This window comes from Rutilus rutilus (assembly GCF_951802725.1).
Source record: "Rutilus rutilus genome assembly, chromosome: 12".
Classification (NCBI taxonomy): domain Eukaryota; kingdom Metazoa; phylum Chordata; class Actinopteri; order Cypriniformes; family Leuciscidae; genus Rutilus; species Rutilus rutilus.
In genome coordinates this window covers 35,751,310-35,766,271 of record NC_140217.1, presented here as the reverse complement: position 1 = coordinate 35,766,271, position 14,962 = coordinate 35,751,310, and the positions used below count along the sequence as shown (strand labels likewise).

Sequence of the window (14,962 nt, the reverse complement as noted above, 5' to 3'; positions counted from 1 at the left end):
TCGCCATCCTAACATTGGAACAAATTTCAATATTTAGAGCGGCTGAGGACAGTTGTATACATCCACCATGAAGCACAGTGTAAATCAGAACATCTGTGGGAAATGTGATGTGAAAAAAACAACAAGAGCAGGGATTCATTTGCCATAGGACCACTAACCACGCAGCCTCAGGCTCAGGGTTTGTGGACCGCAAAGCAAAGCCAGGCTGTTTGATTGTGACAGATTCTCAACATCCTTGCCCCTTCATTTTTTTCCAAATGAGTTTTTGCTTGTGACTTGTTAATAGATGATATAATTGACTCTTTTGTCAGTGGCATAGCAGCCATTAAAAACCCATAAAATATGTAAAATATGTCATTTTTATATATTTCTTATATATATATATAAAATAAAAATTACACTATATACTAGTAGGGGTTGAACGACTTCAGAATATTTTTTTTAAAGGCCCACTGAAGTGCCTTGAAACGTGCAGCGTTATTCAATGTGTTGACGTAATTTCCACTGAAACAGGAAGACAGGACCTCCCCTTTTTTTAAATAGCCAATAGCATTTAGTTTATATCACAGCTCAGAGCCGTTGAGCTCGGTAAAGCCGCCGTTTCCAACTAATCTCTAACCGTTTCTCCTCCTAATCTCCTCCATATCGCTTTAAAATAGAGCATTCTGTGCAGACTTCAAATGGGTCCGTTAAGTTTTGTGGTCTGCGCCGACTCACACGCATGATCCGCTCTGTGCTATCGTGTCTCTGGACCGGAGCAGACTATGGCGGCGGTTCGCGTGACACTAACGTGAAACCAGACTTCATTCGCCCCAATGGAAAGCATTCACACTCTCTGAATCGTTCCCCATCCCCTATATAGTGCACTTTGTGCCATTCACCATGTAGAAAATAGTAAATGTGTGAACAAGTGACCGATTTCAGCCGCAGCTTCAGCGTCTATTTATAATGTTGGGGGCGGGACACTTTAGATTCTACAGAACATTTGATTGGACAGAAAATCTGATAATTGTTGTTAGCCTGCGGAACCAGCTTCCAGAGGTCCAACAGTGTACAAAACAATAGTCACAAAATGGCAGCAGCTGCGTTTGTATGAAACAAGAGAGAGAGAGAGTCCACGATACTGGGTGGCATAATTAAATAACTGTACACAAAATATTGATTCGACTGAGTTTTAATATTTTATTAGCTCACCAACTGCAAAACTTTCACGAAGAAAAACCGTTCCTAGCGAGCGTATAGCGCTGCTGACTTCAGTGACCCGGATGAGCCTGCGTTATCTGCTTTGAGCGGTTGTTATCTGGGAATAATTTACCGCTGGATGGCGCTATTGACCAATCAGAATCAAGTATTCCACAGAGCCGTGTAATAATTGTTGTCAACCATTACCATAGTCCAAAATGATGTGGTCTTACACAGTTTGACAGCTAAGAGATAATGCAGAGATCTTGTGTAGTTCACATGCAGTGGCTGCCGAGACCAGTAACTTTGTCTGTTTCTATGGTATATCACCAGTGTAGCCGTAAACAAGTCCGAGGCCAAATCTCACAAATCCCTAAGACCAAAGGTATCAAGTCTGCATGCCAAAAGAGTTGCTCTTACTCTAAAGAAACATCATGCACAAGTGCAGTCTGTACTCTGTCACGGTAGATACCAAACATGGTTTAAAGCGAGTGATGAGACTGTCCAGGTGAAGCCCGTGAGCTGCGGCAGTTTCTTTAAATACCTTTCGTGTCTGTGTTCTCCAGCCATAGAGTGAGCTGTTTTCGTGACTGCAAGGGTTAGAATGTCCAAGTGTTTATTTCAGGACCATTAACAATTCATTCCTAACTATTTCTGATGTCATTTCGCTCTTTTACTGGCATCCAGAGCCTTATTCAGACTTGCTTGTGAAGTCGCTCCTCACCTGCCAAAAAATTTGGAAACAATGTAAATACTGTATGTCTTTTGTACTGGCAAAGGTCTTCTGTGCTGTTTTCAAAGATGAGACACTGAACTATTTGTGCTAAAGCATTCAGATTCAGAAAATGCAATCGTGTGTTCATAATGTATTTCTGCATTCATTTGAAAGTTGCTTCAGACAAAAGAATAAATATTAATGTGGAGGAATTTAAATGATTGCATTTTGCATGCCTTTAACTGACGGAAAAGCCTGGAATTTGTATTGTGTATTATACCAACAGGAACATTGTTCCCTAATAGATTATAACTTAATTAGGTCCTGTATACGTTCACACAGGCCTTGAAATAGTTGTTAAATGCGCTATACTCTAAGGGAAATATTTCAGCTTATTCCTAAACCTACCAAGACCTCCTGGTTCTGGTCAAAAGATCCAGCACATCTGTTTTAGATTGAAATAGCCTGACAGAAGCGGTCAGATTTAGGTATCTTTGACTTCATGCCTGCGATTTCCCCACAGTTACTCAATACCATAATTCAGTAATTGGCGAGCTTTCACCTCCACACAGAGAAACAGAAAGGGTGTCGGAAAAATAGGACAGCTGACAGTTGGTCTAAATTGCCTGCTATTATGCTTTTTAAGACAGCTTCCGCAAAATAACGTCCAGAGGGCAAACGAGACAAAATCTCGGCCTCTGGATTCCAAGCAAGCCAGAGCTAGCCGGCAGCACGCAATCCTACTCAAGCATTTGCTTGGCCTGGAGCATCAATTCACTGCAATTATTCTTTTGATCAGCTTTTGTTTGTTTTTTTCCCCTTTTCTAAATTATAGTTGTTGGTTAAGTAGCTGACTCTCAGTTTGTGCAAGCAAATTAACTAAAACAACATGATTTATAAAACTTAAGACATTTGTGAAGTATTTGAATGGATTCCCAGACCAAAGCATTTCTTGTATTGTTAGTTGTTTTCCACATGATTCCTTTTGAGGTAAATTTGTTCTATTCCATATTCTTGGTGGCTCGCTACAAACCATTTTGATTAAAATATATAGAAATATTATATATATATATATATCACAAGTAAGATATTTTTTCTAAAAACCTAGGTATATATTTATTTCTAAAAAGTCTGTTTACATTTTTTATTTTATTTATTAAAGTATGACCATGACCATAAAGTATGATGAATGTTAAGTATCTGATGGAGACAGACGTTTGAATACTGTGGTAGGCGAAATCCAAAATTTTATCTTGTATAAAGTTCTTTATCAGTTCTTTATCAAATGTGACCCTGGACCACAAAACCAGTCACATGGTTTACATTGAGATTTATACATAATATGAAAGCTGAATAAATAAGCTGTATGGTTTGTATTGGATAGGACAATATTTGGCTGAGATACAACTATTTGAAAAATCGAAATATTGAGAAAAATGCCTTTAACCCTTATGTGCTGTTGGGGATGTTTTCATCCACTATGGGGTATTTTTGAGTCTAAATTTGGCTATAACTTTTTCTGTGTTTCAGCAAATGGAATGATTTTTGGTGACAAATCTTATTTTGACACATATTTTGGGAAAATGCTTTGAAATTTTTCAAAAACTCAACAGTACACTGTGGGCAAATTTACTACCCTTTCGTTATGTTCGTGGCTGAAAACAGCCACTACTTTAAACTGCTGTAAAAATGTATCAGATAAATATTTTTTTCACATTTTTTTGCATAAATCTATTAATCAACCTCAGTCCTGCTCAAAAATACTAAATGTTTAAAAAAAATTCAGGATTTTAACTCTTTAATTGCCAAATTCGTAAATGATGTCACTGATTTGGGAAAAAAACACACACAAAATGACTCATTTTCAATATAAAATGTGATTGTGGACTGGATTTTTTTTTAACCTTTTATCACAGTCTTGGACATGTCAAAGATTAGAAACAACATTGGTTTTGATGCATTGTTAGTTTTTGTGCAGCATCAGATTTGAACTTTTTCTCCCTCATTTACTGTTCGTGGCTGTTTTTGCCCCATTGACTTCCATTATAACCACATTTTTTGATTGCAAAGTCATGACACCATATAATCATGCATTTTTGATTGTTGGTGGTTTTCCCTGTTGGGAAGAGGTAAAATTTGTCATTTTTACTGTTGATAACCAGGTGGCACCATTAACCCTTTAGATAGGCCTGTGCAAAAAAAAGCTTAGTTTCTGGCTTTCAAAAATCCAGTCCACAATCACATTTTATATTGAAAATGAGTCATTTTGTGTGTTTTTTTTCCCCAAATCAGTGACATCATTTACGAATTTGGCAATTAAAGAGTTAAAATCCTGAATATTTTTTAAACATTTAGTATTTTTGAGCAGGACTGAGGTTGATTAATAGATTTATGCAAAAAAAATTGAAAAAAATATTTATCTGATACATTTTTACAGCAGTTTAAAGTAGTGGCTGTTTTCAGCCACGAACATAACGAAAGGTAGTAAATTTGAACAATGCACAAGGGTTAAAGTTGTCAATTTATGTTCGCGATTGTGCTGCATTTACTCACAAAAGAAAATGTTTTATGGTAGGTATTCACAAAATATCTTCATGGAACGTGATCTTTACTTAATATCCTAATGATTTTTGCCATAAAAGAAAAGTCGATAATTTCGACCCATTCAATGTATTGTTGGCTATTGCCACAAATATACCCGTGCGACTTGCGACTGGTTTTGTGATCCAGGGTCACATATGTAGTCATTACTCTTACAGTCAGTGATTTAAAAAAAAAAACATTCTCATGATTGTATGTAGTGAAACGATTTTGGATAATCTTTAACTTAGAAAGTGCAAATCGTTCACAGTGTTCACAGTAAAAACGATTACTATAACAATAATGTTGTTCAGTTTATTCTGCTGCTTTAAATGCTCGAACTCTTTAAAGCAGGATGGATTCTGATTGGCTGTCAATGTTTAAAAATCGTTCTGAAAGTGATTCCAGCAATATTGTTCCTCTCCTCTCTGTGCCGTTAACGTTATAGTTGTGATGTGGACTCTGCTGTTCTTTTATATTTACAACGATTTTTGGAACTATATATTTATTGTTATAGTTATTGTCCTTGGTGTGAACGGGCCTTTATACTGGCAAAATTGGCAAGAATGTCTTGTTGTCTGTCCTATGTGCATGTAATTCAACATTCGAGCATAGTTGTGTAAATAATACATTTAGTTTACCTCTCTGCACTGCATTAAAAAGTCACTCAGTATTTGTTGCTTAGATGTGGCTTCAATGCAGAGTAAAAATCAGCAATGCAGCCATAACTCATAACTCAGCGAGGGGCCCCCGCACGGGACTGTCCCAAACGCCTGTGCTTTTATTGTTGTCCAAGTAAATGATGTAACTTCTGTTTCTCATTGAGGGAATTTGTTGAGATTGTTAAATTACGCAGCTGCCGGTTCAGAGAAGTGCAGAAGAGATCTGGCTTTATGCTTGGGAGATGTGAGATATATTTTACACTGATGTCTTCACGTTTCAACACGGCTATTTCTCTGGTGGGAAAAGTCAACCTGTTTTCTTTAGTGTGAAAAGTTGAGTCTCGGCAGGGGTTTTGTCAAGGAAACATCAAAAGATTCTCATTATGTGACCACTGATGCGTTTGAAATGTTTACTGTTCACCCACATGTTACTTTTACACACACTGAAAACATATCTGCTAGCTTAACAGCCATTAATGAGTGACTAACATTTTTATAGATGTCATTTGCTACTGAATATCTGTTCTGTGTTGTATTGAAATTGTTTTTACTGTAGGCCTATATACATTTAGCAATTTTCTGTGGAACTGCTCTTATCTTCATATTTAACCTTAACTGGGTTAAAGGGTTAAGAGGAACTGGATTAAGAGGAACTGGGCATGAACAGTATGATGGCAGAGAGAGTTTGGGGTCAGATGAGGGACTTCAGGACAGTGCTGTGTTCACACTATATCTTCACTCTAAGAAAAGTCAGTAACAAAAATATGGCACACATTTTCCATATTGCTTATCCACAGGTTTTTTACCCCTATTTTGAATTACGCATTACATTGTGTTAAACTTAAACTTAACTGATAATGTCATAGCAGAAAATGACCTGCACTTTTTCAGTTTTTCTACATTTATTTTTCTTATAGTGCTGCATTTATTGTGTTTTATGCAAACATACACTTTTAGTTTACTGTGGTGTTGTTGCGCATGAACATGTCACCACAGTAACGTTATCTAGTTGGCTGACATAGATTAGGTTCTGTCTAAATGATTTGTGATAGTCTTGGAAGCGTCATAGCATTGGTAGAAAGTTATAAACAAATGAGTAATGTTTTGGAATGTATGTCCTCATTTTCCAGAAAAAAATGCATTTATAAATTACAGCTGTAATGGAGTTACATTACAGCCAGTGTTGCAATTAAATTTTCATTATATAATTAAAATTCCAGTATATAATATAAATAGATTATACTATAAATATACATTTTTAAATAGTTTGTTATTATTAAATGAAAAATAGACATTTTTTGTTTGAACTATAATATGTGTGTGTATGTATATATATAAATGTTTTTTTTATTGTTTTTTATTAAATAATGATTATGCTACTGTAACATTTTTTTGGATCTGTACGATTTTTATTTTTTTTATTTTTTTTTAAGTTTCTAACGCTCACCGAGGCTGTATTTATCTAATAAAATTGAATTACAATTTTAAAATGTAATTTATTCCTGTGATGCCAAGCATCATTACTCCAGTCTTCAGTGTCACATGATCCTTCAGAAATCATTCTAATATGCTGATTTTCTGCTCAGGAATGTTGATCTCTCTTTTGATTCGTCTCTCTCTATTTTATTCTCTGAAGCCTGTAGAAACTTGATTTTTGCCATTTCTGTTCATCACTGCAAAGAGACAAAATGTACGAGTTTTAGCCGGCCCTGGGAGAGGCTCGAGCAACTGTCTGATACAATAGCCTGAACCTTACACTGTGTGCCACACACACACACCCTCTGGCCACTCGCTCGGATGAGCCTGTCCACAGAGGACGAGCAGGTGCTTCATCTTGATCATGTCGGTCTACTGGGTGGCTCTTTCCAGAACACTACGTGCATTAGTGTGTGTACTTCAGGACTGTTTAACTGAATGAAATAAATGACAGATTCTTTTCATCCTTTTTGCATATACTTACCCTAAAATATAATTAGGTGGTTAACTAATGAACTCCATCCAGGAATTTCCATCATGATAAATGTATCTGTTTCAGTGATGTCACACTTCATCATCATGGGCCTCAATGGCCGACTGGTGTCCAAAATGAATACCGTAGTCACGGCTGCATTCATACAGTGATGACCTAAATATTACACCATCACTCTGAAAACAATCGGTTTTTTTGCATCTTTGGAAAGAGGGATTTCCCAAGATTTTTATAAAAGCACACCTCTCGCCAATGAGCTGCATGATATCATTTATGTCTGTAGCATATTGGTGTTACTCATCATAGTTTAATACCTACTGTAAGGTTAGGGGTTTGGTCGTGTTTTTCACATGTAAATCATACATGTGTTTATGGTTTGTGAAATGATATCTCTCTATAATTGCTAACAGCATGTGTATGTGAAGGTACAATATCTATATCCAGAGCTGATTATCATTCGCCCATCTGGATTCATCTTCGTCTGTTGTCAATAACTTCAGCAATAAGTCTTTTACACCCTCTCATAACAGAGCTCATCCAGCCAGCCATCTGGATGTGTGTATGAGAGTGTGTTCATGTTCATTATGTCCTTGGTTGGTTTTATTAACAACCATAAATTTGTCAGTGAAACATTGATAAATTATGCTGGCAATGAAATACTGTACTTAAATCATTATTTTTATTGTCTGACTTTTGTGCAAGCAATAAGTGCCTTTAGATAAATGTTCTTTATATCCTAACATATTTCCCCGTGCAACTATACAACTCATTGTACTAATACTGCCATCATATTTATGATTTCCTTCTGGCAGGGGATAAAACACGTGGAAAATCTTATGGAATTGCATAGAAGCAAGGACCCGAGCTATGTCTAGAAACCAGAAAGTAATAGAGACTAGGGCTCTGTTTGAGGAACAACCCACAAAAGCCTGGCATTCACTTCCTTTTTCTTTAGAATATGTAAACAACATTTTACAATTTTCTTTGTAACAAAAGTTGTAATATAATAAAATAGCCTATATATTATATTTATTAGCTATATTTATGTAATGGTATATATTAAAAATTTATATGTAATGTTATATATTATAAAAAATAATCATTTGTGATACAATTATAAAATGACAAATATATGAAATTAATGAATTCTACATTTGTGATATATACAGTATGTGTTATGTAATGTGACATTTTTATTTATTAATTTGTAATAACAGTCAAATTATATAAAAAAAAAAAAAAAAAAGGAAACCTGCAAAAGAAGAAGCTAGTCAAAGGAAACCTGTATTCAATGAAGTATGAAAAATACCTAAATGAAAACCATAGGTTCAAATGTTTGTCATTTGACTTTATTGAATATAAGTTTAATCTGAGTAGCTTCTTTTTTTTTTGCAGGAGGGTCCGAACATGCCCGCCGTTTCACCTCATCCTAAACCATGATGATTCTCATTTTATGTAATGTTATGTGACAGCTTCTAGTGAACCTATGTAGCACAAGTCTTCAGTGTGCACTAAAGCGGATGCTGTCTGTGGATGGACTACTAGTCCACAGCACAAAGCCATGCTTCATGCTTGAGCTCTGCCACACATGAGTGCTTAGAGAAAGCTTGCCCTCCGGCCGCTGGAATCCCGCCCTGTGGAGGCTGGAGATAAGGCCTGTGCGTATGTGCGCTTGGGAAGGGCTCACGTTACACGCTGAAACTCATGCCACCCAGGAACTGTTACCATATGAAAGCAGACTGTTTTGAAAGGAGAGTACCGCCTGGCTCGGCTCTTTGTGTCAGCGTGATAACACCGGCTATGCCAGACGGAACGTGTTAAATTGTCTCTATCACAGCTAATGAGTTTGAGGTCAGCGGCTGAGGATTTCTCAGACAAGCCACACAGAAAGGCTGTGCGATTCAAAGCAATTTACTGGAGGTTTGTGTATGTTGTGGCAGGCGGACGGTTTGGGTGCGGGGTGTTAGTTGATGTGTGTCACATTTGGGGTTTTGGTCTGTCTTGTTTGTCTGCGCGCGTCACGCTTGAACAGTAATTTGACAGTGATTACTACATCTCTCACAGAAGATGTTTTCATTGACTGAAGCTTGGCCTATGATGTCTGAAATGTGCCTTTTCTCCCAGCATTTCACCAGTGGAAGGAATGTATTTGGACAGATGAGGTGTTTCTCCCTGTAGGAAAGAAATAAGTCATTGGAGATCTCTTTAATGTGAGAAATGTTTCTCCTTGACAACAGTGAGACGTCACTGAGAGCAAGTTTAGATTTTTGTCTTCAGAAAAAAGGCTGAATGCGTTGAACTGGTGAATCATTTTTGTAAATCTGCTCAAATAAACTGATTCACAAGAATGAATCGGGCTTTCCGATGCTGCATGAGCATTATGTATTCAGTAAATGGTAATTATATAAAATTATAGCTTGCTTCCTATTTTTTTCTACCTCATTGCAGAGGAGCTGGAAGCAGAAGATGCCACGCTGGTCGATACATGTACCATGAGGAGCACAGGAGATCTACGCTAAAGACAGACAGGAGAAAACAGTTCACCTGGATACATTTCACAGGTAAACATTATTTCTTTTCAAGTACGAGATTACTTGTATAAAAAAAAGTCTCATATTTTCAATTGAAATGTCCAGAAAGCAGAAGCTATGCCATGGTAGTTTACAGAGGTTCATTCAGGCTGTGCTGAAACACATGTATGAGGCATTTTTATTGCTTGAATATAATGTCAATTATATCTCAGCTCCCAGATTCAATAAAAAAATTAAAAAAAGTCTTTTGGAGTAGTTTGGACATGTACCATGTTAATACTAAAGTATTCTTTGAAGTATTCTGTGGTTTATGTAATATTACCAATATGATATCATCAGTTCTGTCACAATATCCAGTTTAGGAGACTATAAAATATTCTTAGTTATTTTTATTAAAAGGTTTATCACATTGGATAATGGATTCTTAAAACTGATTAAACTAAACCGATTTTCAGCTGCAGCATATTTCACTGTTATTTTATTATTTAAATATATGACCATCAGTTCAATAAATATGCATTATTTTCAATATATGAATTGGCCAGTATTAAAAATTGATAATTTTTCAGATTTAGACAGTACACTTTTGTCTATACAGTATAAAACAAAAACAGTTATCCATCTACTTGAACTTTTTCACTACTTGAAAATAAGAAGTGCCTGAAAAAATGTAAAGAAAAAAAAAATCTCACAAATATTTCAGTATGTAAAATACTAGATTGGAGCTTTATTGTGAAGCTGTTTGTGGAAAAATACGGTTTAGATCTACAGATATCAGCCATCATATAGTTTATCTACCATTCTTTAGCTGCCATAATATAATTACTGGATACCGATATCAGCCAAAGCATCTGTGCATCACAACGCAGAAGAAAAACTGAAGAAATTTGGCATTATTTGTATGTATGCTACTGGTGTTCTGTGTGATCAAACCTAACTTGAATCTGTGCTGTACTCAGGTCACGTTGAGCCCATGCGGTGGTCCATGCTTGCCCTGCTGCTCTTGTCCTGCAGCCAGATGTTTGCCCAGCGCCCAGGTGACATCTGCTTACAACACAACCACCTCGGACAAGATGTCACAGCCATCCCTGTGCCAACCGTGGATCCCAAACTCTTCAACAAGAGACGGTACCGCTCGCCCCGCGTACTTTTCAGCGAACACCCCCCCGACTCGGAGCCCACTGGGCACCGGATGAGGAGCAGGACGAAGAGGAAAGCAGGACCGCCTCAACACCGCGGCGTTTACTCCGTCTGTGAGAGCGTCAGCACTTGGGAGGGAAACAAAACCAAAGCTACAGACATGTCAGGCAACGAGGTCACCGTCTTGCCTGACGTCATCATCAACAACTCCAAGAAAAAGCAGTACTTTTTTGAGACGACCTGCAGCAGCGGGCGGACCGGAGGTTCTGGGTGTTTGGGAATCGATGCGCGCCATTGGAACTCATACTGTACCAATTCGCACACGTTCGTGCGAGCGCTGACTTCTTTCAAGAACCTGGTGGCGTGGAGACTCATAAGGATCAATGTAGCTTGTGTGTGTGTGCTGAGCCGAAAGTCTTGGAGACAATGACACACTGGCTGCTTTTGAATACACCAGCAAAAGCCTTATGATATCAAACTTGATATTCCAAATTCCTCCATGCGATGGTGGGCATTTTACTTGTGCAAACCGGTAATGATAACTTGTGACATAAAATACACTGTCTAAGGAGGATATTGTCAATGGAATGAGTTGGACTTCAGAGTTAGTTTTTTCAGTTCTTTTGTATGCATTTCTGTCTTTTTAAAATAATTGTTTTCTTTTGCAGCAGTAGGCCTACCTGAACATGTACATACATTGTTGTGTGTGGTAATTGTTATTTATTAAACTGCAGCATTATTGTCAAGTTTATTGTGGGTCCTTAGTGTGCATATTAGGACGTGGATCATTTTTTAAAGCAACATTCTGGGTTAAATTCAACTTAAAATTAAAATTGTCATGATTTACCCTTACTTGAAAACTTCAGTACATTCATTGTAATTGCATTGACATTTTGTCCTGTTTTTGCTCTGTGGAAGAAAAAAGCCATACAGGTTTGGAACGACATGAGAGTGAGTAAATGATGACAGAAATTTCATTTTTGGATGAACTTCTTGTTAACAAAAGTGAACTTAATTTTTTCCTAATACATGTTCTTTTTATTATAGATTGGTGCACATTTTTCCAAAGCGAAAAAAAATTACTGAATGACTTTCATTTTTGGCCCCTCCAACCACAACCACATATTTTCACAGACAACTTGCCAGTCTCCAATAGTTCAAAAAGTCATGGGCCCAGTTGCAAGAAGTGTATTGTCAAGGGTTTTCTTAATTTAAGGGATTTCTTGCAACCAGCTGCTGGTCTGCATTTTGTTTTTGTTGAATATCTTGACTCTAAAATTCGTCACCTTATCAAATTAAAATGGTTTGGAAATGGTAAAAAAAAAAAAAAAAATCTGTTTCATGTTGACTTAAGCTCTTTCGACAGCATTTGTGCTGTGGGTTACCACAGAAAATTATTTCACATTAACAAAATGTGTCTTCTATGATACACTGAAGCCTAGTAGATAAGCATGCTTAAAGGGATGGTTGAATATGATTTCACTTTTCTAACTTTAGTTAGTGTGTTAGCATAAACAACATCTGCAAAGTTACAACGCCCAAAGTTCAAAGCAAAGGGAGATATTTGCTTTTAAAGAAATTGCTTTTTAAGGACTACAACAAATGGCTTGTAGAGACTACACAACATTCCTCCCGGGTTAGTGACATCACCAACCCTAGAATTTACATAAACCCCGCCCCTGAACACGATTTATAGATTATCAAGACAGAATATGCTAATCAATGACTAGAAGATAACTACACATAAGCTACATAAATTCATCAACTAACCTTTCAGAAATGTCCTGTTGCATTCTACATGTTGTCACCTCTTCTTGAGTCTCTCTGTCATTGTCTGACTCCGGTTTGAACATAAAAGGCTAAAAGTTTTGAAATTTTCAGTAAATGTCTGACGTGTGAAGTAAAATGACACAAGCTGTTGAAGCTCCGCCCCCTTTGCTGGGAGCAAAATGATGCGTTTTTGCTCATCCTCAAAAATTAACAACTTTAACATGCTGTATAAAAATATCTGTGGGGTATTTTGAGCTAAAACTTCACACACACACTCTGGGGACATCAAATACTTATTTTACATCTTGTAAAAAGGGCATTATACCACCCCTTTAAAGAGACAGTTCACCCAAAAAATGGGAATTCAGTCATTATTTATTCACCCTGTTGGTGTTATAATGCCATATGACTTTTATTTTTAAGACCCCATATGACTAATGTCATATTTTCCAAGTGTTCATATGATAGGGTTTGGTGAAAAACACCAACACCAACATTTAATTTATTATTTAGCGAAAATCCTGCACAATTATTTTGGTTGTATAATCATATCACTCAAACATTACATGTTAGAATGACACATAGATTTTCTTATCACCCAGCTAAAAAAAAGTTGAGGTTACTCTTTATTTGGTAACACTTTTTTTTTAAGCATATACCATATTTTACCACTTTATTACCATATTAATAACAGTAAATTATGCATAATTACATGAAATTAACCCTCAACCAAACCCTAATCCAACCCTAACCCTTTAATAAGTACATGTTGTTAATTATTATTACTCAGTGCTTAAATATATAATTACACTGTAACAATGACACCTTAAAATTTTAGTAAATTATTAAGAGTAATATTAATTAACCATGTACTTACTGTTATGGATTTTGGTTAGGGTTTGGTTTAGGGTAGTTACTTGTAATTATGCATAATTTACTGTTACTATAGTAAGTACATGTAACGTGTACCTACGTCACCTTAAAATTAAGTGTTACCAAAGTTAAACCTGCATTTGGTATTTGTGTAAGAATACCAGTAATGGACAGAAGGAAACCAGTGATTATGTTGGTGGTAGTGTATAACCAGAACTTTATCTAACTAGAAAATTTGTTCCACCTCAAAACCTCATAAATTTACTTCATGCGAGTTACTATAGCATAAATTACCTTCATCTTTTTGCTTTTAAATGTTGGCCCACTAGACTTCAATTGTAATTGCTTTACTATAAATGTTTGATATTGTTTTTTGAACATTAAGGAATGTCCAGATTATTTTCTGTGGTCATCGAGCGCATTTAATCTAGCATATTCCTTTAAATATTTTCCAGTGTGCTTGAAGCCCAAAAAAGCCATTGAACTTTCCGTAAAGACCTCAGTTTAAGCTTTCAGGAATTGAGTTTTTTTTTCTGGTTTTGGTGTAAAAAAAAACCTGTGACTCAGACATGACCTTCAACCATGTGGCAGAAATACTAAACGGTTAGGGCAAATTTTGTCAGAAGCTTTGAGCAAGCTGGAGGGTTTGTTGAATGTGTTGGTGGGGTCGACCTCACGTCTCAACAGATGTGCTTCTTACGCATGGAAACGGACCTACGCTGGAATGCATTAGATGTTATCCTTCCAGAGGCTTCCACATGATGCAACTGGCCTTGAGAGTGAAAATCGTTAAAAAGCTATTCTAACAACCACAAACAGGTGTGTCACTCCAATCAGACTCTGAATACATTTGTTTAGGCAGCATGAGGAAGTCTAAAAAACAGATGGGCCGCGGCCTGCGATACCCACCTCAGGTTTGATTGCGTAAACAGGCGGAGACCACATGTCAAAGGTCAGGTGCATGGCCAAATGATGAGGTCATGTCTGGAAGCCTGAAAGCCACAGGCTTAAGTCTGCGAGGTCAGGCGTCAAAGTTAGGGTGGAATATTCAACAGGATTGTTAGGTTTATATATCACATCACCCACAAGCGAGTCCTTCATCAGCACGTGTTTGTTTAGCGATATAGCGCGGGTCAAAAGGGGTCGTCATTTCAAACAAAATCACGGTCACACACTCATTTGCTCTCGTTAGGTGATGTTTTGTGGTCATCGGCTATTTCAAACAGTTCTGTGTACTCGGATGAAGAATGAGAGAGAATTTTCCTCACGCTCATGTAAATGGAACAAACATGCCTGTCTCTGATTGTTTGTAGGACAGCTCCCTATGGAGAGTCTGCTGTGACAAATCCAAGAGAAGCTCGTCTTTTGTTTAAGAATATTAATGAGATTAATGAACTGTGGATGGTAGACACACCGTGGAGATTTCAAACAAGGCTACGGCCACCCCTCAGCATGCGTACTACAACGTAGGATTTATTGTCTTTAGAAAGGTTAAAGATTCCCTAATTACATTCACATATTAGTCTAAAAGTCTTAATCG

General features: G+C 36.9%; 1 protein-coding gene across 5 annotated transcripts in view; it reads left to right on the top strand.

Annotated features, from left to right (window-relative positions):
- The window catches only part of ngfb (nerve growth factor b (beta polypeptide)), a 49,254-nt gene extending 37,729 nt beyond the window's left edge, over positions 1 to 11,525 (top strand). For 4 of the 5 annotated variants that reach the window (XM_084425651.1, XM_084425649.1, XM_084425653.1 and 1 more), the window contains 2 exons: positions 9,557 to 9,669; positions 10,599 to 11,525. In XM_084425651.1, the coding sequence (XP_084281777.1) occupies positions 9,557 to 9,669; positions 10,599 to 11,209 (724 nt within the window). In that variant the 3' untranslated portion in view covers positions 11,210 to 11,525. Of the gene's footprint in view, positions 1 to 8,746; positions 9,029 to 9,556; positions 9,670 to 10,598 lie in introns of those variants that run through there. The other variant, XM_084425650.1, reaches the window with a different exon arrangement.
- The last annotated feature ends 3,437 nt before the right edge of the window (positions 11,526 to 14,962 follow it).